Source organism: Hydractinia symbiolongicarpus, chromosome 12 (genome assembly GCF_029227915.1).
Source record: "Hydractinia symbiolongicarpus strain clone_291-10 chromosome 12, HSymV2.1, whole genome shotgun sequence".
Taxonomy (NCBI): Eukaryota; Metazoa; Cnidaria; class Hydrozoa; order Anthoathecata; family Hydractiniidae; genus Hydractinia; species Hydractinia symbiolongicarpus.
Genome location: NC_079886.1, coordinates 6,352,735 through 6,377,651, shown reverse-complemented (window position 1 = coordinate 6,377,651; position 24,917 = coordinate 6,352,735). Strand labels below are relative to the sequence as shown.

The 24,917-nt window shown below is 35.7% G+C and overlaps 1 protein-coding gene across 3 annotated transcripts; it reads right to left on the bottom strand.

The window, feature by feature from the left end:
• Positions 1-594: 594 nt before the first annotated feature.
• On the bottom strand, positions 595-24,917 carry LOC130622552 (mucin-2-like). Of its 3 annotated transcripts, XM_057438020.1 has the most exons (45): positions 24,758-24,917; positions 22,712-23,517; positions 21,554-21,791; positions 21,024-21,070; positions 20,138-20,929; positions 19,801-20,044; positions 19,473-19,519; positions 19,047-19,287; positions 18,716-18,762; positions 17,756-18,553; positions 17,094-17,352; positions 16,743-16,789; positions 16,345-16,431; positions 16,185-16,217; positions 16,047-16,090; positions 15,462-15,584; positions 15,216-15,279; positions 14,942-15,067; positions 14,546-14,814; positions 14,246-14,350; positions 14,056-14,101; positions 13,570-13,934; positions 12,919-13,435; positions 12,781-12,834; positions 12,206-12,585; positions 9,695-11,518; positions 9,174-9,327; positions 8,830-8,865; positions 8,475-8,528; positions 7,953-7,976; positions 7,421-7,602; positions 6,920-7,024; positions 6,484-6,553; positions 6,135-6,163; positions 5,744-5,872; positions 5,527-5,569; positions 4,616-4,665; positions 4,168-4,291; positions 3,479-3,544; positions 3,130-3,150; positions 2,914-2,966; positions 2,197-2,859; positions 1,470-1,680; positions 1,324-1,368; positions 595-1,249 (listed from the first exon to the last, which is right to left on the bottom strand). In XM_057438020.1, exons 1-45 carry the CDS (start codon positions 24,823-24,825, stop codon positions 657-659), a joined length of 10,323 nt encoding a protein of 3,440 aa, XP_057294003.1. In that variant the 5' UTR covers positions 24,826-24,917; the 3' UTR covers positions 595-656. The 3 variants fall into 3 exon arrangements, with proteins under 3 accessions (XP_057294003.1, XP_057294001.1, XP_057294002.1); XM_057438018.1 differs by having other exon boundaries at positions 2,197-2,966; XM_057438019.1 differs by having other exon boundaries at positions 2,197-2,966; positions 14,056-14,092.

Sequence of the window (24,917 nt, the reverse complement as noted above, 5' to 3'; positions counted from 1 at the left end):
CACGTGACAAAATGGCGACCCAAAGTCAATAATCAAAATTTAGGATATTTTGGATTCTCCATAAAAAAGTTTAGGAGGAGTGGGTGAAAGTAACCAAAAATCAATTATTGTCTTGTTCTTATTGTCATTTCACAAATTTGTAATATGTTGTTTTTTATGTAATAATTACAAATAAACTTGACGCTTTATAAATTCATTTTAGAAGTCTATCGCTAAAGAAGCAAGATGTTGCTTCAACTTAACATAGGAAGGAATTGTTTGCGAAAGAAAGGATTGCGGAATTTCAGTTACGTGTAGAACATTAGGAATGTGTAAAATTCGGAATAAAAAATAGCGAATGCGACACAATTCTTATTGAAACTACAAATTCTAAGCTTGCCGATTATTACAGAATTAAAAATTTGAAATTATTAATATTGCAAAAGTCAGTTCTTGTTTCAAAAATGCTGAAGTTTAATTTCGCATACGTTTTCCTCCCTCTTTTTCTCTGTACTCATTTCTTCCTGTGCACTCTGTACTGGTGAGGTTGAGATTTAAAAGAGAAAAAGGCGTCTGGAAGTACCTCAGTCAAATGGCTAATGAAAAGAGGAGACATTGTATTTTTTATTATTTGTTCATTAAAAAAGGAATTATACATCCCTAATAATCAGTTTCCCTTATTTGCTTTCTCCTATGAAAAATTTATAAAATAAATCAGATAGTGATCTCTTCGGTTTGGAAGCCGCACTTGGTGTTCCCTCAGCGCCAGACCCTTCACCTTCACCTGACTCTTCTCCCGATCCTTCACCCGAACCACCACCGGATTCACTTCCTGAACCGGATCCAACCGGTGCTTCAGTTGTTGGCGGTAAAGCTGTTGGTTTATAATCGTTGCAAGCATTGCATACACAATGTCTGATGATCGGTACACGAAGAGTTGTGTATTTGTTCTTTAGACATACCATACGGACGCTTAATTCTTCAAAGGCAACTGGTTTGCAGCATCGGCATTGTTGCATGTAGAAGGGAGAGGATGGAGAGAAGGTGGAAGAGGATTCACAGAGACCAGTACAGGATGCTACTCTAACTTTACTTACTGAAGTACAATAACCATTCTTGATGTATTGCTCGGTATGCTTAACAACACACGGACTCTTGGGTGTAGGACTGGGTGTTGTCGTAGTAGTTGTCGTCGACTGTGTTGTTGTTACTTCCGTGGTAGTACCTTCAGTGGTAGTTTCCTCTGTAGTGGTACTTTCAGTGGTAGATGCTATGAACGGAAGTAAAAATTAAATTCTGCACAAGTATACATACTCTTAGTAATATGCTTGAACAAGGTATTACCTAATTGAGGCTGCGTCGTTACTTCTTCTGTTAAAATCTCAGTAACTGAAAAAATAATATTGAATTTTGATCGTACGTTTAAAAGTACTAAGCACGGAATTTTCAACAACATCATACAGCTGCAAACCAAACAAGCAAATCAATACCTTTCCCTGTGGTAGCAGTTGTGATTGGTGGCTCTTCTGTCGAAGGCCCACATGGGCAAACATAGAACTCAACTCTTAATGCTACACTTGGGTCACCAATTGAAGGATCATTAGCAGGAAATATTCTAACGGCTTTAGCTTTAAAGTTTATATCATGTGAAACTATCGATGTTCCGTCTACGTTGCCACTAAAGATGTCATCACCGGAATTCTTAAAAAGAAGTTTACCATTACTTTATATTTCAAGTTCTTTTCTTAACTCAAATCCTTTTTAAATCAATACATACATTTTTTATAACCAACACGAGATTTTGAGATTTGGTGTCCCTTAAAGTTTTATCTTTTTCAGGCTCGACTCTGTTGCTTATTAGTTGCTTATTTGGCTATCTACTTGAAAGATGCGTTGCTTTGCTGCATTGGACTTGTGGGTCAATAAAAATCAACTTTACATTTAATGATATTTTTGCTTTATATTAAACTAACATAAATTTCACAACGAGCTAACTTTCACAACTAGCTATCTTTCACAACTAGCTATCTTTCTAAAACTACTGTTTGTTATTGCTTCTGCTCTTTTTCATTTTTAAATTTCATTACATCAGTATGGGCTGTTGCTTAGCACTTGCTTATTTTTTGTGAAGGATTCGAATCTTATGCTGCTTATAAAATGCGGCTCATATGGAAAGCGTACAGTGAAGTGAAACTAGATTTAAGGTTGAAAACTTACATGGACAGCAGACGTCCATTCTTCTCCATCCACTGTGTAGAACAAGAAATATCGGCTGATGTATTTTCTTTCAACAGGCGAGCCTTGCGTTTCTATCTTCTTCAATTGCTCCAACTTATTGAATTGAATTTCCAAGTATCCTTCAGCATCGTAAGGTTCCCAAGCTCCAGCACCACGTGCTGAAGGTACAACGTTCAATCGTGCTTGTTCCGGACCGGTGTGTTCTGGACTTCCTGATTTATTAACCAAAATTGAGTTGGTTATCATTTGAGCATCTGGAATTCTGCCATCAGAAACACCAACTGGAACTGGCGTAGTGCAGTCACAAGATTTTTCGGTTGTTGACATTGTTGTACTAACGGTAGATGGTTTATGTGTGGTAACTGTGGTTGATTCTTCTGTGGTAGTTGCTGCAGTTGTAGTAGAGGTAGTTGTTTCCTCTGTGGTACTTGATGTGGTAGATGGCTCTTGAGTGGTAGATGTGGTAGAACTTTCTGTGGTGCTTGTTGTGGTAGATGGTTCTTGAGTGGTAGATGTGGTAGAACTTTCTGTGGTGCTTGTTGTGGTAGATGGTTCTTGAGTGGTAGATGTGGTAGATCTTTCTGTGGTGCTTGTTGTGGTAGAAGGTTCTTGAGTGGTGGATGTTGTTGATTTTTCCGTGGTACTTGTTGTGGTAGATGGTTCTTGGGTGGTAGATGTGGTTGACTCTTCCGTGGTGCTTGAAGCAGTTGTAGATGATGTGCTCTCTGTTGTAGATGATGTAGTCACGGCTGTAAAAAATGTTGCATAATTTTAATATCTCTCACTTTTTTCATATAGGAAGTTTTTGTCGCTCAGAACAAAGAAATTAGATTCCATTACTTCAAACTTACTAGGCTTCCGCGAGAACAGCTGATGTTCTAATATTACTAATAGAAAGATTTTTTTACTTACGCGGGAATGTTGGGAAAGTTCCTAAAAGAAAAAAAAAGATTAAGTCAAATAGACTAATAACTCAATCAGCGATACAACAGCGCGAAAAAAACGCAATTGGCGCAAATAGACCATGTACGAAAAAATAAAAAAATTCAAAATGAAACATGCATAATGGCACAGTAAATAGGCCTACGTGCGAAATTTATTAAATAAGGAAATATATTCACGCCAAAATTGGTACGACTATTTTGAAACAAGTGATCGGAAATCTCTACTGGCTAGTATGGCAAATTTTTTCGGTTTCAATAGAATGCAGTAGAAACTTCTATAACAAATAAGTAAATAAATAAAACAGACAATAACAAACCTCTTGATGTGGTTTCACCAGAGAATGGTTTAGAAGTAGTTGAAGTTGACGAGGTAGTTGAACCAGCTAAAATAGGTTTCGAAACAGTCAATTATATCAAGTAATAAGCTGGTAATGCCACATTTTGATAATGTATAGCTTAAATAATGGAATAATTAATAATTATTGAATGGTTTTCAAATTATATCACCAAAAATATGTTAGCTACTAAAGAAAATCTGTATTTTACATGTATGCAAGGACATAATTTCTCTAAATTTGATACAGTTGACTCTGTACCAGTGTAAATTCTAACGTTACCAAATTCTAGGTCGAGCAAAAACAGACATAGAGTCAGATGTCGTATCAGCGTGGCAGGACAGAGGGTCTAAAAAGTTTTATCACTCATGGTTAATATGAGGGAGACTTATAAAAAGAGTTTGTTTTTAGACAATGTAGGGGTTTAATTCCTTGAGCGCATCAGTCTTAAAATTGACCAGAACCAATAAAATGGCAAAATTATTAAGTACTCTTAATTCGTTTCCCTTCTCTCCCCTCACCCTCCCCCGCCATCACGAAATGTAGATGTCTGCTACGGCCATCGTAAATATCAGCAAGAAGGCTGAATTTCTGCTAAACCACCTCTGGTTAGTTCCTTTATTTGATACGTTAATGTTGTTAGCTGCTATGGAGATTAAAATGCAACTTACTGAATTCCTGTGTGGTTGGTGTATATCTTGGACTGCTATGGCCAGTTGTTGTAGACTGTGTTGTTGTTGGAAGCTGCATGCAGCGTCCGCAGCATTCTTCCTCTCCTTTCACATATTGCTCACCCTAAATGAAACGAACAAACAAATAAGTTTAATTAATAACTAACTCACTGCACAAAATCATATATTAAACCCCACATATGTGGTGGTCACAAATTTCGCTCCTGAATTTTCCAAGAAAAGAACCATCAAAAGATTAATATGACCTATTCGGGTATTCGTATTGGAAATAGTTTTACTTTATTAGTATTTTGTCATTGTAATTACCAACTTGAGCAACCTTTTTTGTCCGTAAGATACTATAATCGAATTAAAAGTAATAGAGAGGAAGACCTGATTCATTTTCAGCTTTAACCTGTAGTCACCAAAGAAAAAGAAAGGAAGTCACCTCTGTACAGTCTGCAGAACTTTTGACGTCACAAGAATCTTCATCGCAAACTGAAAAACAAATAAAAAAAACTTAAGGTAAGGTTATTAAAAAGCTTTTGATTAGAACAATGTCCGCGAAGACAAAACAGTTTATCTGCTTGAGTTAAAGTTACAATTAAATCAGGGTGTTTTGTTAAGGTTTCAGGTTATATACAAGGATTTTTGATAATGGCATAGCGTGAAGAAACCTTATACAGTTAACTCCCTCACTAAAAGAGCTCGAATTAACGAATTTTCGACTTTAGTGAAGCTCTCGTTAATTCGAACTTAGACAAAAATGAAATATTAGTTCGAATTAAGGCGATCTTTTAAATAAGATCAAAACTTTCAGCAAATTGAAGAGCCTTCTCTTTTATCACATTGTCATCAAAAGGAACATTTTTGGCTCCTTTGTAAAGAGAACTATTTAAAAACAGCTTTTTCGAAATTTCTGGCTACATTACCTACCAGTATTCATTTTCCGAACATTTATTATATACTTAGACACTAAAAAGTTCGAGTTATCGGAGGAAATTAACCTAAGGGGGGGCCAAAGAATGGTTCGAGAAAATGAATGTTCGAGTTATTAGACACTAAAAAGTTCGAGTTATCCGAAGAAATTAACCAAAAAACGAATGTTCGAGTTATATGGGGTTCCAGTTAACGAGTAGTTTTTAAAAGGAAGTATTAAGAAACGTCCAAAGGGACATTAGAAAGCAGTTGGGGCTAATAAAAGTTCGAGTTTACAGGTGTTCGAGTTACCGGGAGTCTGCTGTAAGAATGACATGTTTTAATGTCCAATAGCGATTAAATAATACCAAACGTATATTTTTCTCGCTTTGCTCATTTTATGGTCATATTTTCACAAAATCATAAAAAATATCAACTTACCACATCGACAACAATCAGACTCGAGTCCAGCTCTCTTCATATTCTGAAAGTAAATAAATATAAGCGGAGTTACTGAAAGCTATCATTGATGGGACAAAACAGAACACCAATCGACTTTGCAAGACGCAGAAATGCTTGTACAGGATGGCACAATGATTTTCGACTCTTTTCATTGTGATAACTTGGGGGATTTGATTAGACAAGAAGTTTCTGTTACCTCTGGACATGCCTTCTCACAGATTGTGGTGTCTTTCTCAACAACTGCACATTCTTCATCATCGTCCAATGTACATTTTCCAGTTACGCAGCGGTCTGAAGTCATCGAAACCACCCATGTTGAATTCACCTGAACAGTACAGCATATAATTGATAAATATACGTCACCATATTATATTTATTTTCAATTTCAAGACGAAAGCTTTGACGTTACAGCTACTTGTAAGATTTGACAATTCTCTGCTGTCGCTGGGTAACTTTACAATACGATATTAAGCATAATTGCGTGTAAACTTTTACTAAAGAACTGTTGTAAGCCATGAATATTTTTGTACGTAGGTGATATGAAAATAATACATTTTCATGAATTTTTAATAATGTATTTTACTTACAGGGACATATTTGTGATTAACCTTGCAGTCTAAAAAGAGAAATTGAGACTAACTTTCGTGTACAAAACTTTATAAGTCAGTATTTCTGCTATTTCTAAAACGCAAAATTGGAAATGGGTGTCTCCTGAAGAGTAATTTCGCGAAAGAAAAGAAACAAAAATGCTGTGAAAAAATACAAACAAATAAGAAAAGAAGAAAGGGAATAAAAGATATTCTATTTTTTATGCATCACAATGACAAAAACAAAGATTGTGCAAGCGACCATTGAAATTTGATATCACATGGCATATTTTACCGAATTAGAGATAATGCAATGAGAAATAGACTAATGAAAAAAAAACTGACATACATTGACAATCAGATACACATTTGCAACAGACACCATCAACAGCGGGCTGCACGTAGATTGATTTCTGATGCTAAATATATATATATGACGTAATATTTTTATCAAGACGGTGATGATGACGAGGACGACAACAATCACGAAAAATCATAGTGAGTTTTTATGTGAGTATTGGGAAAGAAGAGTAAAAACCAAAGCAATAAAAAAATATAAATTTATAATACTGTTTAATAACTTTTGACACTATTGAGAGTAAAGCATGGTGCAGCCTACGTTCTCGCAGAATGAAGTTGACGAAACATAACCTGTTGTTCGCCTTGTCCATGTGATTTTCTCTGTGTGAGACACAAAATAATAATTGCGCGCAACACACAGAAGGAGGCTGTCTTCATAGGACAACATTTGGTTAAATCCATATATTTTAAACACTTGCTCTTACCTCAAGACATTCAAAGGTAGCTGGACAACTTAATGTACACTCCTGTTTGCCAGCTCTGCAACGACAGATCTCATATTGATTTGGAAACCAAATCTTTCCTTCCTCCTAAATAACCAAAAGATAGATAAAGATTTATTTACCTCAGAAAAGTTTAACACCAATCTTCCTGCGTTAGCGCTAGTGAGACCATGGGAAGTCAGAAAATGAGTCGTGCTGTCGTCATAAACAATAAAGGATGCTTGCGTTCTGCAGGAAAAATTTGCTAGCAAAATTTGAAAAAGTCGAAGTAAAAGTGTTTAATGCATTTAAAAGAACATGCTTAATTACTTTCGCGCACTATTTGGGAAATTTGCCCTTTTTTCAATTAATTTATCTACGATTTAATTGTTTGGATTTTTAATCAATTAATGACTGACTTGCTGTAGCGATTATAGTATCTGGAACAGTAAGTCACAATACACGTGTCGAAAAAATTTGATTGTCTAGGGTACTTATGCCCACCTGTACAATACCATCATTTAAGCACGGGCATTCTTCTTTTTTCACACATCTATCACCAAGTTGATAATGTCCGTCAGGACAACAACATCCCTCGCGAGTAAACTCTTCGCTTCCGCACATCTCGCGTCCGTCACACTTCATTGTGTGACTGCAGTTTTTGTAAATTTGATCTCCAGGACAGGCTAAAAACATTTTTAAATTATTTAAAATGTTTTTATTATAATATTTAATGTTGTTTACACTTTAATTTTATAAAAACAACGAAGCTGAGAATGGTTGAATATAGTTACATAGAACAATGATAAAATACTCTCGTTCAATAAAAAACACACACACACACAGAGGAAATGTTAGCGAATATGTGAAACTTGTTTTTAGCCACAAAAAAATTGTAGCGTACTGTAAAATAAGTAATAATAACAATAAAAGAAATTAGCAAATAGAAATACTCAGAATATCAGAATCTGAACAAGTTAAAAAAAACGAACAACTTAAGCTGAAGCCAAATTTCAATCATGTTTTCTTATCATACCTGGTTTTGTTGTTGTTGTTGTCGCTAGAAGTAAAAAAGAAGAGGATTAAAATTTAAGTAAAAGAAAGATGTGTACAAATAGTGTATATCATACAATACAGTAGCCACATTGACCTATAGAAAATATGTAATTTTTTTTTATTACAGCCAACGCATTGAAGTACTTTTGTTACGTGGTAAATCGAAGCCAAGTTGTCAGTTTTGTATTCTCCTTCGCTACCGACGAAAATATATATTTTTCGACTATTTTTCGAGTACTCTCATTACACAAACACTGGAAATAACTAATTTGCTTTCATGGTACATATTAACTATGATTGCAGAAAATCATTTGCACTGTAATGGTTTCATTTTTTTTTGTTCTTTAATAGGTGTCTGTACAAGCATTTTTTGTTAGATAAATTCGTTTTAGTCTCTCTCAAATCCTCCTAGCTAAAAAAAGTGTTGGGTTGGGCTCTCTTCTCCGGTAGCGTGGGTCCTGTAAACCTATGTATAGCGGTAAAAGGGTATAAAAAGGCCTACCTAACTGTGGAGTAGTTCTAACTGGCGCTGTTGTTTCAACTTCAATACTTGAGACTAAAAAATAATATAAAATATACATAAAATATGTAAAAACATTTAGGAAGAAGAATAAAATGTCTCGATTTGTAGTTTCTCTCTCGTGGTTCTCGAGTATAACGTAATGTCAAAAAGCTCTGCTTCTGGCGCATTAATATCTGGATTTTGGACCAGAATCCAATAGGACAAACTTGTTTGTTTGTTTCTTTGTGGTGAAATACCAAGGTTGAGATTTTCAAATTTCTTTAATGAATAATTCAGTACTCCCCCCGCTCCCTATCGGCAACATCCTTATAAAAAGCCTAAAAATTATTCGTACCTCGCATAGTTGTTGTAATCGAAGGTGTGGAAGTTTCTAAACACAAAGCGTAACTTTATTAAACTCGTGTACAAAGTGATTGAAAACAAATTTTTGCTATGCAAAGTGAATACAAACTTACTTGTGTTTCCCAAAAAATATTAGAACTTGTAATAACGAGAATATAAAAAGTATTCCGTCTTTCCACTATCTTCAAATCAAAATATACTTTATCTATATTAAGTCTAAGTGAAGACAACGTTTTTTTCCCATCACAGTTTAAAAATTCAGCTTAAACGCGCTTCTATTCCTTACTATAAAAGATTCATTAAAAGTCTAATTCTTTATCAGCCATTTCACCTTACCTTCGCAAGGACATCCATAAAATTCAACTCTCAACGCTGCTTCAAATCCATCATTTGCAGGAAATATTCTCACAGCTATTGCTTTCGTTGATATTTCATTAATCTTAGTTGAAGTTCCATCGGCATTACCGCTGAAGAAGAGTTCACCGTCGGCCTAAAAGTCAGATGCTGATGTATGCACTGGCTATCGATAAAAGTAGGCCGTACAAAATGTTATGTTTGTTCCACTGTATTAACCGAGTAATTATAAAAATAGTGGCTATACTACCGAACCATGGCAATTTTAATATTCTAAGTCCTTTGGATAAGGTCTAGTTTGTAGTTAATACAGATGTTACGCTAACATTTTGCGTGGAGCTACAGACACCTGGTTTCTTCATGAGAATTTAAGTGAAGCAAATTTATCATTTACATATAGCCACCCTTCCCCACCACCCATGTTCATTCCACACCGCTTACTAGAAAATAATAATAAATCTCGATACAAGTATTTATAACGCGGTTGTTTTTAATAAACATACATTTTTAACGGTATCCCAATTCTCTCCATCTGCAGTGTAGAACAAGAAATAATTGCGTGTGAAAGTGCCTAATGTAGGATGCCCTTGTGTTCGAATTTCTTTAAGTGATTCCAGTTTGTTAAATCTTATTTCCAGATAACCTTCCTCATCATCAGGTACCCAAGCACCAACTCCGTTCTCAGATGGTTCGTTGTTCAACCTAGCTTGATCTGGTCCGGTGTGTTCTGGAGTTCCAGGTTGATTGACTTTAATCGAGTCACTCAGCATATTTCCATCTGCAATACGTCCATCAGATACGCCCAGAGGTTTCAAGGTTGAACAATCACATGGACCTTCAGTTGTCGTGGCTGTAGTAGACGTTGATGATGTGGTTGATGTTGTAGTTGTCTCTTCTGTGGTAGACTGAGTTGTGGAAGCAGTAGTAGATTCTTCTGTGTTGGATGATGTGGTAGATGGGGTAGTTGATGGTGTTGTTGTCTCTTCCGTAGTAGACTGAGTTGTGGAAGCCGTAGTAGATTCTTCTGTGGTGGATGATGTGGTAGATGGAGTAGTTGATGGTGTTGTTGTCTCTTCTGTGGTAGACTGAGTTGTGGAAGCAGTAGTAGATTCTTCTGTGGTGGATGATGTGGTAGATGGGGTAGTTGATGGTGTTGTTGTCTCTTCCGTAGTAGACTGAGTTGTGGAAGCCGTAGTAGATTCTTCTGTGGTGGATGATGTGGTAGATGGAGTAGTTGATGGTGTTGTTGTCTCTTCCGTGGTAGACTGAGTTGTGGAAGCAGTAGTAGATTCTTCTGTGGTGGATGATGTGGTAGATGGGGTAGTTGATGGTGTTGTTGTCTCTTCCGTGGTAGACTGAGTTGTGGAAGCAGTAGTAGATTCTTCTGTGGTGGATGATGTGGTAGATGGGGTACTTGATGGTGTTGTTGTCTCTTCCGTGGTAGACTGAGTTGTGGAAGCAGTAGTAGATTCTTCTGTAGTGGATGATGTGGTAGACGGAGTAGTTGATGGTGTTGTGGTCTCTTCCGTGGTAGACTGAGTTGTGGAAGCAGTAGTAGATTCTTCTGTAGTGGATGATGTGGTAGATGGAGTAGTTGATGGTGTTGTTGTCTCTTCGGTGGTAGACTGAGTTGTAGAAGCAGTAGTCGATTCTTCTGTGGTGGATGTGGTAGATGGAGTAGTTGATGGTGTTGTTGACTCTTCGGTGGTAGACTGAGTTGTAGAAGCAGTAGTAGATTCTTCTGTAGTGGATGATGTGGTAGATGGAGTAGTTGATGGTGTTGTTGTCTCTTCGGTGGTAGACTGAGTTGTAGAAGCAGTAGTCGATTCTTCTGTGGTGGATGTGGTAGATGGAGTAGTTGATGGTGTTGTTGTCTCTTCCGTAGTAGACTGAAGTGTGGAAGCCGTAGTAGATTCTTCTGTGGTTGATGATGTGGTAGATGGAGTAGTTGATGGTGTTGTTGTCTCTTCCGTGGTAGACTGCGTTGTGGAGGTAGTGGTAGATTCTTCCGTGGTGGATGATGTGGTAGATGGAGTAGTTGATGGTGTTGTTGTCTCTTCGGTGGTAGATTGAGTTGTGGCGGCAGTCGTGGACTCTTCTGTAGTTGATGTGCTGGTAGTTGTACTTGTAGTTGTTGTTTGTGGAGCTGGTGTTGTTTCGTTCTTACATGGACAAGAGTACAATTCTACCCTAAGGGCAGGAGATGGTTCACCAAGTGATACATCGTTTACAGGAACAATACGTACTGCTTTGGCTTTGAAATTAAGTGCATTAGATTTGATTGTATTGCCATCAATATTTCCTTCGAATATAGCTTCTCCGCTAGCCTTGAAAATTAGAAATTCATAAGTTAATCTCTATATTCACTTTAAACGCAAAAAAGGGTATGATTTCAATCTTTATTAAGTGTTTTATAGGTGAGCCGTAAAGGAAGAAAATTTAATGTGAAAAAGTCTCCTTTTGGTTTACTTCTTTTCGCAGTTTAATTTGAGAATGTCTATTTTGTAATTGCGTGGCAGGATTTGCAGATAACATACAGTACTTGTTAAGTTCTTGTGCAAATTCACATTATAGTTAAGAGCTGTTTAAGCTTGTAGGGAAACCTAGTCTTTACTGAAAACAATTCAAGAAAATCAATGAGCTTGTGTTTTAATTATTGTCATTGATGACATCGAGCCAAGTAAATATAAAAGATTTATAAGAAACGCATGCTAAAATTATAAAGGAGAGGATTATTAAGAATTTGATATTATGTTGTGCCGACTTTGTTCACTTTTAAAAGCGAATTTTGTTGCCATGATATCTCTGTTGCACCATTTCATATTTGACCTGATTGCTTATTATCATACCTTCGTCTACAAATTAAATAACTTGTACAACTACTTACAAAAGTACTTGCCGAAGTGTTTTTATGTTGTTTGCTATTAAAAACTGCGTTATATGTTTACGGATACACGGATACATAATGGTGTAAAGCAGAAAGAAGACATTAAATGTAATTTCTAGAAACTTACATCTGTAACGATTTCAAAAGTTTTACCATCCATGGATGCAAATAAGAAGAATCTTCTAGCGTAATTATTTTTAACTGGATGTCCCTGCGTTCTTATCTCTTTTATATTCTCTACTTTTCTAAAGTGGATATCAAGGTGTGCCTCACTGTCTTTTGGTTCCCAAGCTCCGTTTCCTGTTTCAGAGGGTTTGTTATTCAACCGAGCTTCAGCTGGCCCGGTGTGTGCAGCAGTACCTGGAGCATTCACCCGGATTGAATTTGTTGTCATGTTTTTGTCAGGTATTCGTCCATCTGATACACCAATGGGTTTCAATGTTCTGCAATCGCACGGACCAGCCGTAGTTGTTGCGACTGTTGTTTCCGGTTCTTCTGTGGTGGTTACTAAAATCAAGAAAATAAAACAAAAAGTTATAGTTACATCTGCCAAAATTATTGATGCCCATTCTCACAGTTTATTGTCAAAGCGTCACAAATTTAACATAATCTCTTAAATAAAATTGGGAGAGTATGCTGTTTACAAAAAGAAGAAACTACAAGAAATAAACAAAGTCTCTGTTATAATAAAATGATACGCACAAATTACTGGAATTTCCGACGTAGTTCGTCTAGGTTCAGTAATAATTTCTGTAACTAAAATAAAAACGTATAACATGTGAAAAATAATGTTAATTAGGTAAGGTAACTCTAACATATAAGAATAGTTGTCAAACCTACTTCTTCCTGTTGTTGTTTGTTCTGTCGTTGATGACGTTGTTGATTGTGTTGTAGATTCTGTTGTCGTTGACGATGTTGTTGATGGTGTCGTAGATTCTTCCGTCGTTGACGATGTTGTTGATGGTGTCGTAGATTCTTCTGTTGTTGACGATGTTGTTGATGGTGTCGTAGATTCTTCTGTCGTTGACGACGTTGTTGATGGTGTTGTAGATTCTTCCGTCGTTGACGACGTTGTTGATGTAGTTGTGGATTCTTCTGTTGTTGACAATGTTGTTAATGGCGTCGTAGATTCTTCTGTAGTTGACGATGTTGTTGATGAAGTTGTTGTAACTGTTGTAGATGGTTTTTGTGTTGGTCCACATGGACACACATAAAATTCTACTCTTAAAGCTGGACTAGGGTCGCCAACTGTGTGATCATTAGCTGGGCACACTCTGAACGCAATAGCCTTTACATCAATTTCATGTGCTCTGATAGTGTTGCTGTCTCTATTCCCCGAGAATATTCCACCAGTATTCTAAAATATTAACAGCGATGTAGCAAACTAGATGCAATAAAGGAGTTTGCAAATCTTCCATTGCAGTGAATTTGAAGAAACTTAATATCTTCAAATTAAGATCAGAAAAAGAAGCCGTAAAGACATGTACTTACTGGCAACAAGTATTCCCAGTGTTTTTTATCCGCCGTATAAAATACAAAGTATTGAGTAACGTATTTATGTTCCGCTGGTGAACCTTGTGTTTTAATAAGTTTTACATGTTCCACTTTATTGAAAGCAACGTCGAGGCAGCCTTCTTCGTCTTTAGGTTCCCATGCTCCTGCACCATTTTCCGATGGTTGATTGTTTAATCTTGCTTGCTCAGGACCAGTATGTTTGGAAGTACCTGGTTTGTTTACTAAAACACTGTCACTTGTCATATTCGTATCAGGTATCCTGCCGTCAGATACTCCCACTGGGACAGTTCGTGAGCAGTCGCATGGTTGCGATGTAGTTGTGGGAGGTGCTGTCGTGGTAACTAAAATGACAAGCATGTTTGATGAACTTTTGAAGGAGTAAAAGAATAAATGTGACCTTTTTTATATAGGATTTATAATAAGTTATTTTAGCCCTAAAAGAAAATTGACTGTAAGTCATACCTATTTGACAAGTTGGACAACATTTACCAGGATCAACCTTTTGTACCTAAAGAATGATACGTGTTAAAGGTGAATACTGAGAAATAAGTAAGAAAAAATGAAGCATATTGCGCGGTTGGTAATTTCTTAAAAGTGTATATAAAAACAGTAGCCAAAAATAATGCATTTCAACTGATTATTAATTACTTACTGGGCATGTCAATGTCGGACATTTCTTTGGTGAGCAATGTATTTTGTTATTCAAGCAACGACATTCTGAGCAATTTTGTCTTGGGTCTGTCCAGATATCAGTCGGCTTAAAGAAAACAGTGGTAACAATTTAACTTTTCTGATTTTTTTAAAAAAGCTTCATGTACTTTTCCCTTTACTACCTAGCATTAAGTCCTAATTTACTGCTTTAAATGATGCTGCCAACATTTTTTTAAATCAACAAGGTGAGTCAAAAAAGCGTATCAATTCTGAATAAAGACAGAGAAAAAGTTTCAGTTACCGTGCGAACAACACCATTCTCATCTCGGCACGTGCATTCATTAGGTGTTACACAGAACGTTCCATTCCAAATAGTACCATTTGGACATTGACATCCAGGTATGCACATGTCAACTCCTAACACAGTATCACATGGTCCTAAGCTGTGGCACTTTTCTTCGCATAATGGTGCACATGTTGTACGGATCTTTGGTGGTTCGCACGGTTTTTCTGGGGTTGTAGATATGGTAGTGGTGGTAGGCATGCTTGTTGTAGTCGGAGGCAGTGTTGCTGGAGAAAATAAAAAAAGCGTGTCATAATTATACGTTGGAAACAATTGCTAGTATCTCTAAAACTTTCCAAGAAACTATCAGTTAAATCGTGAGACAAAACACAAAAAATAATTAATTAGACATACGACAGCAGGCTTCATCACGACCACTTGGGCAGTCTTGTCGTCCATCGCAAAACCATTCTTTTGGGACGCATTGTGTTGCATTGCAAGGTAAAAATCCTGGCATTTTACAGATTTCATCAACTTGTTCTAAAAAGAAAATAAAGAGATTTTAAAACTTCTTGGTAGACGCATGGAAAGGCAGAAACAAACAGATAATCATATTTTTTAAATTAGAATAAAACAGCAAAAATTTACTGCAAAAACTCTATAAAGTTTTTGGCAAAAAGTTACATACTGCACTGTCTGCAACATTTTCCTGGTACTTTTACAAGGATTGACCTTCTTGTGTTTGGTGTATCCTACGAAGAAAGAAAAGTCTGCAACAAATGAAATTTTTTATTTGATAGTGCTGAAGATATGTAATAAGACAATCTAACTTAAAATGATTTTTTGTTTTCAGGTGGGTTTGTATTGTAATTTTCACACTGTAAGTTTCTAGGACTTCAATAAAACGCAGAAAGTAAATAAAGTTCACACATACACAATCTGCTTCGCATTTCTCATCGCACTCAGTAACAACGAGTTCAATTTCTGGTGAACCAGTAACATCATCCAAAACACAAGTCTTATTGGTGCATTCATTTATAACCACAACTGCGCCAACCTAAGGAAAGCAAGTACGTAAGCTATAAAATTATATTGTTGTTCACGTATAAGTTGGTTTACTTTGTATAGATTCTTAATGTTGTAATAAGTTAGAAACAGATGAATGACCACACAATAAAATTGTTCTGAGAGAAATGTAATGAATGTAATGAATAATCGTGTCTTCAATCCAGCTCCACAGTTAAATTTTCTGTATTTCTATTTTTATTTAATCATTATTGCTAGCGTCATACGTTTCGATAAAAGTGGAATCTTATGCAGAATATCTTTTTTTGAATATAAGTTTTTTGACACAGGGTTATTGTAACTTGCATTTGTAACTAAACTAGGTATTAATAGCTACGTACTGCTTCTTGCTTAGGTAAAAAAAGGTTCTAGGAAATGATTTAATAATAGTCAGATTTGCAACAACAATCATTTTGTGATCATTTTTAGTTAATGCAAGATAAACATAACGTACTGGTAGAGTGACATTCTTTACGCCGTCGTTGTAAACACATGACTCTGAAAAAATAAAACACGAAAATGCAATGAAATTAAATTTTTTAAAAAATGGCATAAAACGTAGAAGATACTGAACATGTAAACAGAATCTTACTTCCCGGTGGTGTTGTAGTCGGCGGTTGTGTTGCTAAGGTTGAATAACATACACATTAGAATAAAAAAACAAACTTTTTTAAAGCATGCTGATTTAGAAGCATAATTCCGAGAGTAAATAGGAAGATAATGTATAATTCAAGAAGAAATTGGAAACTGACTTGTTTCTGGTGTAGTGGACATTGTTGTTGATTGTGTTGAAGTTGTTGTCGGCTGTGTTGAAGTTGTAGTTGGCTGTGGCGTAGTTGCTAAAATTTTAAATAAAATAGATGATGTAAATTTGTTTTCAATTTTTTTTCTAATTTTTCGAAAGCAAGGAATAGTTTGTTCATCATAGTAACCAATGAAAAAAATCACAAAAAAATATTCTATTGTAGCTAAGTTGTTATGGAAAACACATGACTGGATCTTTATTTCTGCAACTAATCTTGAATGCTAAAATTTCATATAATTTTGAATTTGAGGCTCAATGTACCTCTTGAAGAGAAAAAGTTAAAATAACAAATTAAAGATAAAAGTAAATGGGTACTTAAAAAAATAGTAAGAAAGAGAGACTCACTTGAGCATTTAGAACCCGAACATTGCATTGTATTATTGATACATTCACTAAGTAGAGAAAAAAATGATATAGTGCACACATTGAAGAAATACTAGTTATCAAGGGTATAAAGGCAAACTTTTGGTGTCATTCTATCATTATTATTGTTCTAGAAAATACTCTTGAAGTTAAATACATTGGAATGGCAAAAACTATCAGAGGTACTTCTTACAAACCACTCTGAGCTGCCATAAATGATTAGATATTATTCATTATAAGGCCTTGTATGCTGTTGGACGAGATTGTATCTTGCGACAACGGACAATTGACTTTTGTCAACATATAAAAGATTTTTAAAATTGTTATTCTTACCAGGACTGGCATTCGATTGTGATCTTTTCTCCCTCAACAAACTTTCTTCCATCTAACACACATACGTTACATTCTTCAGGCTTGATGCATTCTACATTGCCCAACTTATCCATATTCTGGACCATTCCATCAGGACATTGGCAGCCATCAACATACTTTAAGGGACATGTTGGGTCGCCTTCAGGGTACATACATGTCTTTGGACAGGCCGAACCTTTTGGTGTAAACTTCATTTTAGGTGGACAACATCTTTGCTTTTCTGAAATTAAGTGTCACAGGGAATGTTAGGTAGAGTATATATAAATCATGCAACATCTTCCATAATAATCAATACGATCCATTGTATCTAGAATGGCCTATTTAGACACGCCACAAGGAGCTCAGACAATACCAAGCTCTTTCCAAATTACCCACACATCTGCCCTTAAAGGTAGCTATATATAAACATAGACGTAGCTATATATATATGAAGGTAGCTATAAATATATGAAGTAGAGTAGTTATAGACTTTTATCTAAATTTAGTTCAGAAGTAACAAGTTAGTGCTATAATTGTGTGACAAATCAAGTAATAATTAAATCTACAAGTATTTTCTTACATTTGTAAATTTTCGTTTGTATATTTTTAGTTCTAAATTCTAATTTCATTGTAGCCAAACTTACCACAAGTATGGTGTCCCTTTCTCCAATCGACTGCAAATCCTTCATCCAAGCATTCTTTGGAATAGGCAGCTATCGCATCACACAAGCAGTCACAATCACCAACTGTGTCGCATCCACATGCATCAAACACACATTTATCATAGTAAGGACTTGGATCAACAAAATTATGACATGCTTTGAAAGTCTCGGATTTAATGATAGCACATTCCCTTTTAGATGGGTCAACCCTGTGTGGACGCTCTTTGCATGTGTCTGGAACAGCTTTTGTTAATGGACAGGAGTTGTCAACCCTCCATGAATCACCAAATTGGATAGCATTTCCTGATATATCACCTTGATATGTTATAAAATCATTGGCTTCATTGCCGTCAAATGTACCGCAAAGACCGCATACTTTACTGTTTAATCTTGGATCAACGGATATGTACAATCTTGTTCCATTGTCCCAAAGTAGAGAAACACCATAATCTGTCACCACATGGACGTACGAACCTGCATGTTGAAACACTTTGTAATGATCTCTATCTCCCACAACGTCAGATGCTGATATAGTTATCTTTTCCTTTCCACGCGTCATCTTGAAGGTAGTTCCATGGATGATTGCTACTACTTCCCGTGTGCATGTCACACCCTGACTACCACAGGCAGCTGTGTTTACCACGACTCTAATATGTTCTTCTTTATTCGAATAATTTGGGCAAATATCCGTCAACATTACATGCTCGCATTTTCCTTGGTAGTCGAACATCTTCCCATCGAATGATTTGTAATGTGGATCTCCAAACACGGAGCAAGTTGCTAACAAAATAATAACGAGATAATGTAAATCTGAACAAGCATGGTGCTGATTCGGGAATAAACAGAATAAACTGGGTTTTAAATGTAACCAATCACCCAATTAAAGTGTATATTCTTATGCTATGCTTTAATGCAAACTGTTTTATATGGTAAAGTTCTTACCAGAGCAAGGGTTCTCTGTACAATTCCATTTTCCTTTTGAGCATTTGCTAAAAGAATTGATAAGAAGTTATTACATGCATCCTTTAGCAAATTATATAATGTACCCTACAACTAAATTAACCAATTTTCTCTCGATTAGTCCTTAGTAATCAATATATCAAGTTTAGTGTGAAGAAAAGAACGGTAGCGATATGTTTACTATAGTGTTGCCATATAAAATGTTATCACCACTGATCAAAGCATTGCATGCGAAGCAATTGTTTTAGCACACGCGTAAACAAAAATAAGCACGAACATAAACTTTTGCAAAGATTTATAGACAAATACTAACCAGGTATTGCAATCTTTGGATATTGTCATTCCTTCTGTATACATCTTGCTGTTATGATAACAAGAGCATTTTGTTTTCTCAATACACACTCCGTTATGCTCAACTAAACCATCAGGACAAGTACATCCAGATACACAGGATGTTGAGACTGCATCGCAATTAAGTTCTTGAGTCTTACAAGTAGCTTGACAAGATGGCATACACGTGGTATATATTTTACCACCTGAACATGTAGTGTTTCCTAAACATATGTATGTATTGCTTGAACATAAAATTATCCATACAAGCTTATAGTGTGCTTATAAGCAGTATTTTCTTTCGTATTGCTCTAGTAGGGTGTGCCATTTCATAGAAAATAAGATTTCAATACGGGATAGAAACCATAAATGTTTTTTAAAAATATTATGACTATTACACAATACTTACTTGTGCAGTCTTTTTCAGAGCATTCAACAGTGCCATTTGAGCAAACGCTAAACCAAAAGAGTCAATAAATAGAAGTGAGTATAGATAAACCAAATAAAAAAATGATTGCATAGATGAATAAGTAAATGAGTGGGAAAATGCGTGGTTGAATGAATAAACGATAAAAAATAATGAAAAAATGGAAGAATGAATGAATAAATGGATGAATAAATGAATGAATGAATGAATGAATGGATGAATAAATGAATATATGGATGAATAAATGAATGAATGAATGAAACAGGACAATGGAGGACGAAGGAATTGGTGGATTTTTAAATAGGTTTACCATTTCTTGCAGCCTTCATTTACACTTGATCCTTCTGTCATGGTCTCGTTACCATATTGACATCCACATTTGTTTTTCTCTACACACATATTTGTCATTTCATCAATAACCTTTCCCTCTGGACAAAAGCAACCTTCAAGGCAACCTTCCTCACATTCTGGATTTGGTGTGTGAACGTCGGAGCATGACCTGACACATTTTGATCCACATTCTGTAAATACTCGACCAGCATTGCAAGTTTCACCTAAAAATAATTAAATCAAACATTGAATTTCTTGTTTAGTCGACGCAGCAATTTACAAGCTGCTGGCCAAGATAAGTAATAAATTATACTAACCGCAGCCGCTAACATTTCGCCACTCCGAAACAGCTTTTCCTTCGAGTGCACATGCTCTTGAATATGCAGCAAGGACAGCACACAAACAATCCTGTCTTCCATTACAACCACAAAGGTCTTCCTTGCAGTTTGAAAAATACGTTAGAGGATCAACAGACATGTGACATGGTGAGAATGTACTGCTCATTAATATCTGACATTTTTCTTCGGCATATTTCGCAACTTGGTGGTTGGACTCACAAGATGTCATTCTGTAGTCAGTAGATACTAAAGTGCAGTTGGTGTCGGAGAACATCCAAGAATTTCCAAAATCTGTGACAGAATGGGTTACGTCTCCCAACGGTGTAACAAATTCATCTACGGTCTTTCCATTAAAGTTTCCAGCCATTCCAATAAGTGTACCACGTAAAGTATGAGGTACTCGAACATACAAGCGTGTTTGACCATCCCAATGTATGACGATGTTGTCATTTGTATCCATTCTCACAAAAATTGATGATTCCGAAGCGATTTTAAATCCACGATCAGAAACAAACGGTAGAACAGTTCTCTTGCGATTCACAAGGATGTCAAAAATACCATCCTCATTCTGCATCGTAATTTGATTTCCTTTATACCCAATATGCACGGACATGTGGCAGTTTCTATTTGTGCACGATTTTCGATCTATTGCAACACTAAACCAATCAGCTTCCAGAATCTTGGTGAAAATGTATCTGCAAGTTCCAGGAAAATGGTAACTTTTGCCATCAAATGTTGTAAAATGACCATTTCCATACACAGATGCAACAGCTAAGAGTTAGAATATTTATTCAGATATATTATTAATTTATTTTTAACAGATTGAGAATTGAATTATAGAAACGCAAAGTAGAGATACACCTACCATCACATTCCATTTTGTCACAATTCCATTTTCCACCCATGCAAGAGCTACATAAAGAAATTTATAAAGAATTAAACTCCACATAAAAAAACCAGTAGTTAAAGAGTCACTCCTATAGCTGTTGTAAGGCCAAAAAAAATACATACTAAAAGTATATATCAAAGCATGAAGTTGAAAACACAGCTATAAAAATATCGAGGGTGGTAAATCCATAATCTACAAAGGTGGATGGCGTTATATAATAATAATAGTAAAATGCCGATTAGGCAATGTAGGATGGACGACTGTGTGTGTATTTAGACAGTCAACAATATCGCTTACGTTTTACTTCATTTTAAATGATGTTCGTGCACCACAATTTTGATTAGAATGACATATATTTGTAATGGAGTGGGTTAAACAGGAGAAGCATTGAATTTGTATAACAACAACAAAAATGGCATTAAAAGGAAAAAGGCTGTATCAAAAAAAGTTTAGGAATACAAACAGAGAAACAAAACCTTAACAAGCAAAAAGTAAATTTGTCTTACCAATTATTGCAACCCATTTGAACAGTTGTACCATGATCATGTCGCTCACCGTTGTGTTCACATGGACATTCTCCAACAGGGATGCAACGGTCATCAAGCAATGCAGTGTGAGGTGGACAGTGACATCCATCAACACATGCTTCCTTACAAATTGAAGTAGATCCATGCCCATAATCACACGAATAGGTACAGGCTGGTCCACATTCCATAAACATCTTGTTATGGCTACAATTTTTTGCTAGAAATAAGAGGCTTTATACATGATTATCTGAAAAACGATGTCGCTAATAACGGATTTTGACTAGGTGGTGTTTCTTATCTATAAGCATTTTACATACACACAGTTAATTCGATTTCTGTAAACGTGCAAGGGACTGAGGTTGGGTATTTTCAGTTTCGCTTTTCAATTTGTGTGCATGATATATATGCCAACCAACAGAGATAGAGATTGGGGCAATGAAATGCTGTTTTGTGGCAGCCAACAAATATTGAAGCCATGCTCAAAACCTCATGGATCGCTAGTCCACTTTTCACCGACCCATTTTATATTTATATTTTATATTTGATTTTATCCTACAAAAGAAATTAAGAGGAGCAAAAAGAATTTACGAGGAACAAAAAGAAATTACGGGGTACAAAAAAAAAAAATTACGAGACCAAAAAGAAATTACGAGAAACAAAAAGACATTACGAGGAGCAAACATGAATTACGAGGAACAAAAGACATTACGAGGAGCAAACATAAATTACGAGGAACAAAAAAAATCACGAGGAGCAAACATAAATTACGAGGAACAAAAAAAATCACGAGGACCAAAAACATATTATGAGGAACAAAAACAAATTATGAGGAACAAACAGAAATTACGAGGGACAAAATGAAAAATAGCAAATAGTCTATTTCAAATAATTTTTTAGGAATTGCAAAAGTTTTTTAATTTAACTTTTTGAAACTTTAGAGCCAAAATCGCGATTACGAAAGTTTCTTCTCTTAAAAAGCCGGAAAAAAATTGAATGATAATAATAATATACTTTAACATCGTCATAAGGGTTGCGTCCCGTCAGAATATCATGGGCGTAGAAACGCGGACGAGGTTGAAAATATTTCGATTTATTCTTTACCGAGAACAACAAAAATTAAACTAGGAAAACACTTACGGCACAAGTCATACGTTCTCCAGTTCATAACGATGCCATTGTGAGCACATTTTCGTGTATATTGTTCAAAAACATCGCAGAGACAACTGTCAGCAGCATTACATGCACACATGTCTTCTTTGCACTTTTCATAAAATGGAGCAGGATCAACAACATCCATACATTTGCGAAATTCGGGGTTATCGAGCAAAGCTTTGCACTTATGTTGAGCGACAAATTGTATAGGAGTGGACACCGCACTGCATTTGGTCACATGTGTTTTCGTCACGGGAGCGCATGTATTTCCAGGTTTCGGTTTAGCCCATGCATTTCCAAACTCATTGACTGATTTTGTTTGTTGTCCTTCCAGAGGAAGCATAAAATCATCTAATGGATTATCATTGTAACTGCCACACAACCCGCATGTAGCGTTTTTAAATGAACTGTCCAGTGTTACATATATGCTTCGGTTACCGTCAAATTTAACGATCACCTTACCATTCCATGCTTCAATAAATATGTAATCAGCGTGTTTTGAAACACTGACTCCGTTCTTTAAGTAAGGTAGATTAACACCGTCTTTCCCGTCGATGGTAACAACACTATCATGTGAGATTTTATACTCGATGTCGTTTACATACATAGACACTGCTCTTTTGCATGTGGTAGAATTGCAACTGTCATCATTTTCAACGTGAATGGCAAAATCATCAGAACCTGGTCGACAATCTATTGCCAAAGCGTAACTACATGTGCCGTCATATGTAAAGGAGGTACCATCAAATGTATGATAATGGTTGTTGTCCCATGTTGAGCAAATTCCAGGACTAGATGCAACAAAATATCTTTTAAATACAACTTCATAATGGACAACCCTGGTCAACATATGTTAAGACAGGACAGTTTATTTTGAATATTTATAAAAGCGATATTTGATTCGCGAGTTTTAAATTTTTCAAACTTCACTTGTCCAGAGTGGGCTTAAGACTTAGATTATTTTTTTAACTTTCAAAATATGTTAATTATATTTGACGCCAAGATGTCCATTTTCTTAGATTTTGAGACCTCAACGCAGATTATCTTACTGTGCAAGCGTGCTAGGAAGTCCGACTAGAGGCTTCAAATGCTTTTCACCTGTCTTTTGTGTAAAGTAACAATTTTTCAGCGTACCAATTGTAAGTATTAGCTATTTGACATTTTCGTCTTCATTCGTAAAACTTTGAATAAACTGACATTGCCTAAACAATTTTGCTCAACATATAAATTTTGTTCGTCTACAAAAAATTAAAATGAAATCGTTTGCGAAATTATATCAACTCAAAAATTAATTCATTTTAGGTGATTGTCTCGCTGTTTAACTTCATCAAATAACGGCGTATGTAACGAACACCGAGAAACTTAAAATTCCCTATTTGCATTTGCTTCCTGTGCATAATTTTTTTCTGGGAGCCACATCCAGAAAAAACTGAAAATTACAAATAAACCTATCCCCCTAACCTTTCGTCAGAAAGAAATTGCCATAAAAAGAAAAAAAACCTAAGAAAGGAGGTTGCCTGTCTCCAAGGCTAGCCACCAGTTTTAGCCAGAAGCTGAAAATAGCTCTGAGTACGATGGGTGACTACAGGCACGCCCATAGCGAAAATGCGGCGTGACATGATGTTTAGATTTTGCATCAATAGCGATAGACATGCACATAAACAACAGATATGATGCTAAGTGGAAAAGAGAGATTGAAATCGAAATTGATCATCCCTGCTCTTAAACGAAGAAGTTAAACACTCCCAGTGCATTTTTCATGTTGTATTCCTAAAAATACATAAATAAGCGTGTAAATTAACGTAAATAGTCAATTTAAACTATGTAGTTCCACATTCCTGCCGTCAGAACACACGCGCACAAAAAGAACTTTGTAACCATTCGCAGCTCCTCCAACAGAAACAACGAACAAAATTTTAATCCAAAGTTTTTATTGAGCATTTTTCTCATTAAATTTCTTTAAAAATAACTCTTGTCTAGCGAGGTAGAATTTTAAAATTGTAAATTGATATTTTAAACAAAAATTCTTACCCTGTTGTGGCTTGCGTGACGTCAAAAAATAATAAAAATATCAATAAATAAACCAAATTAGAGTTCATAGTTCTTAAATATTAAAATTAAATTTTCGTTGTAGGGCGGTAGCGTGTAAGCCCTCTTCTTTAAAATAATCGATTTTGAGACATATTAGAGT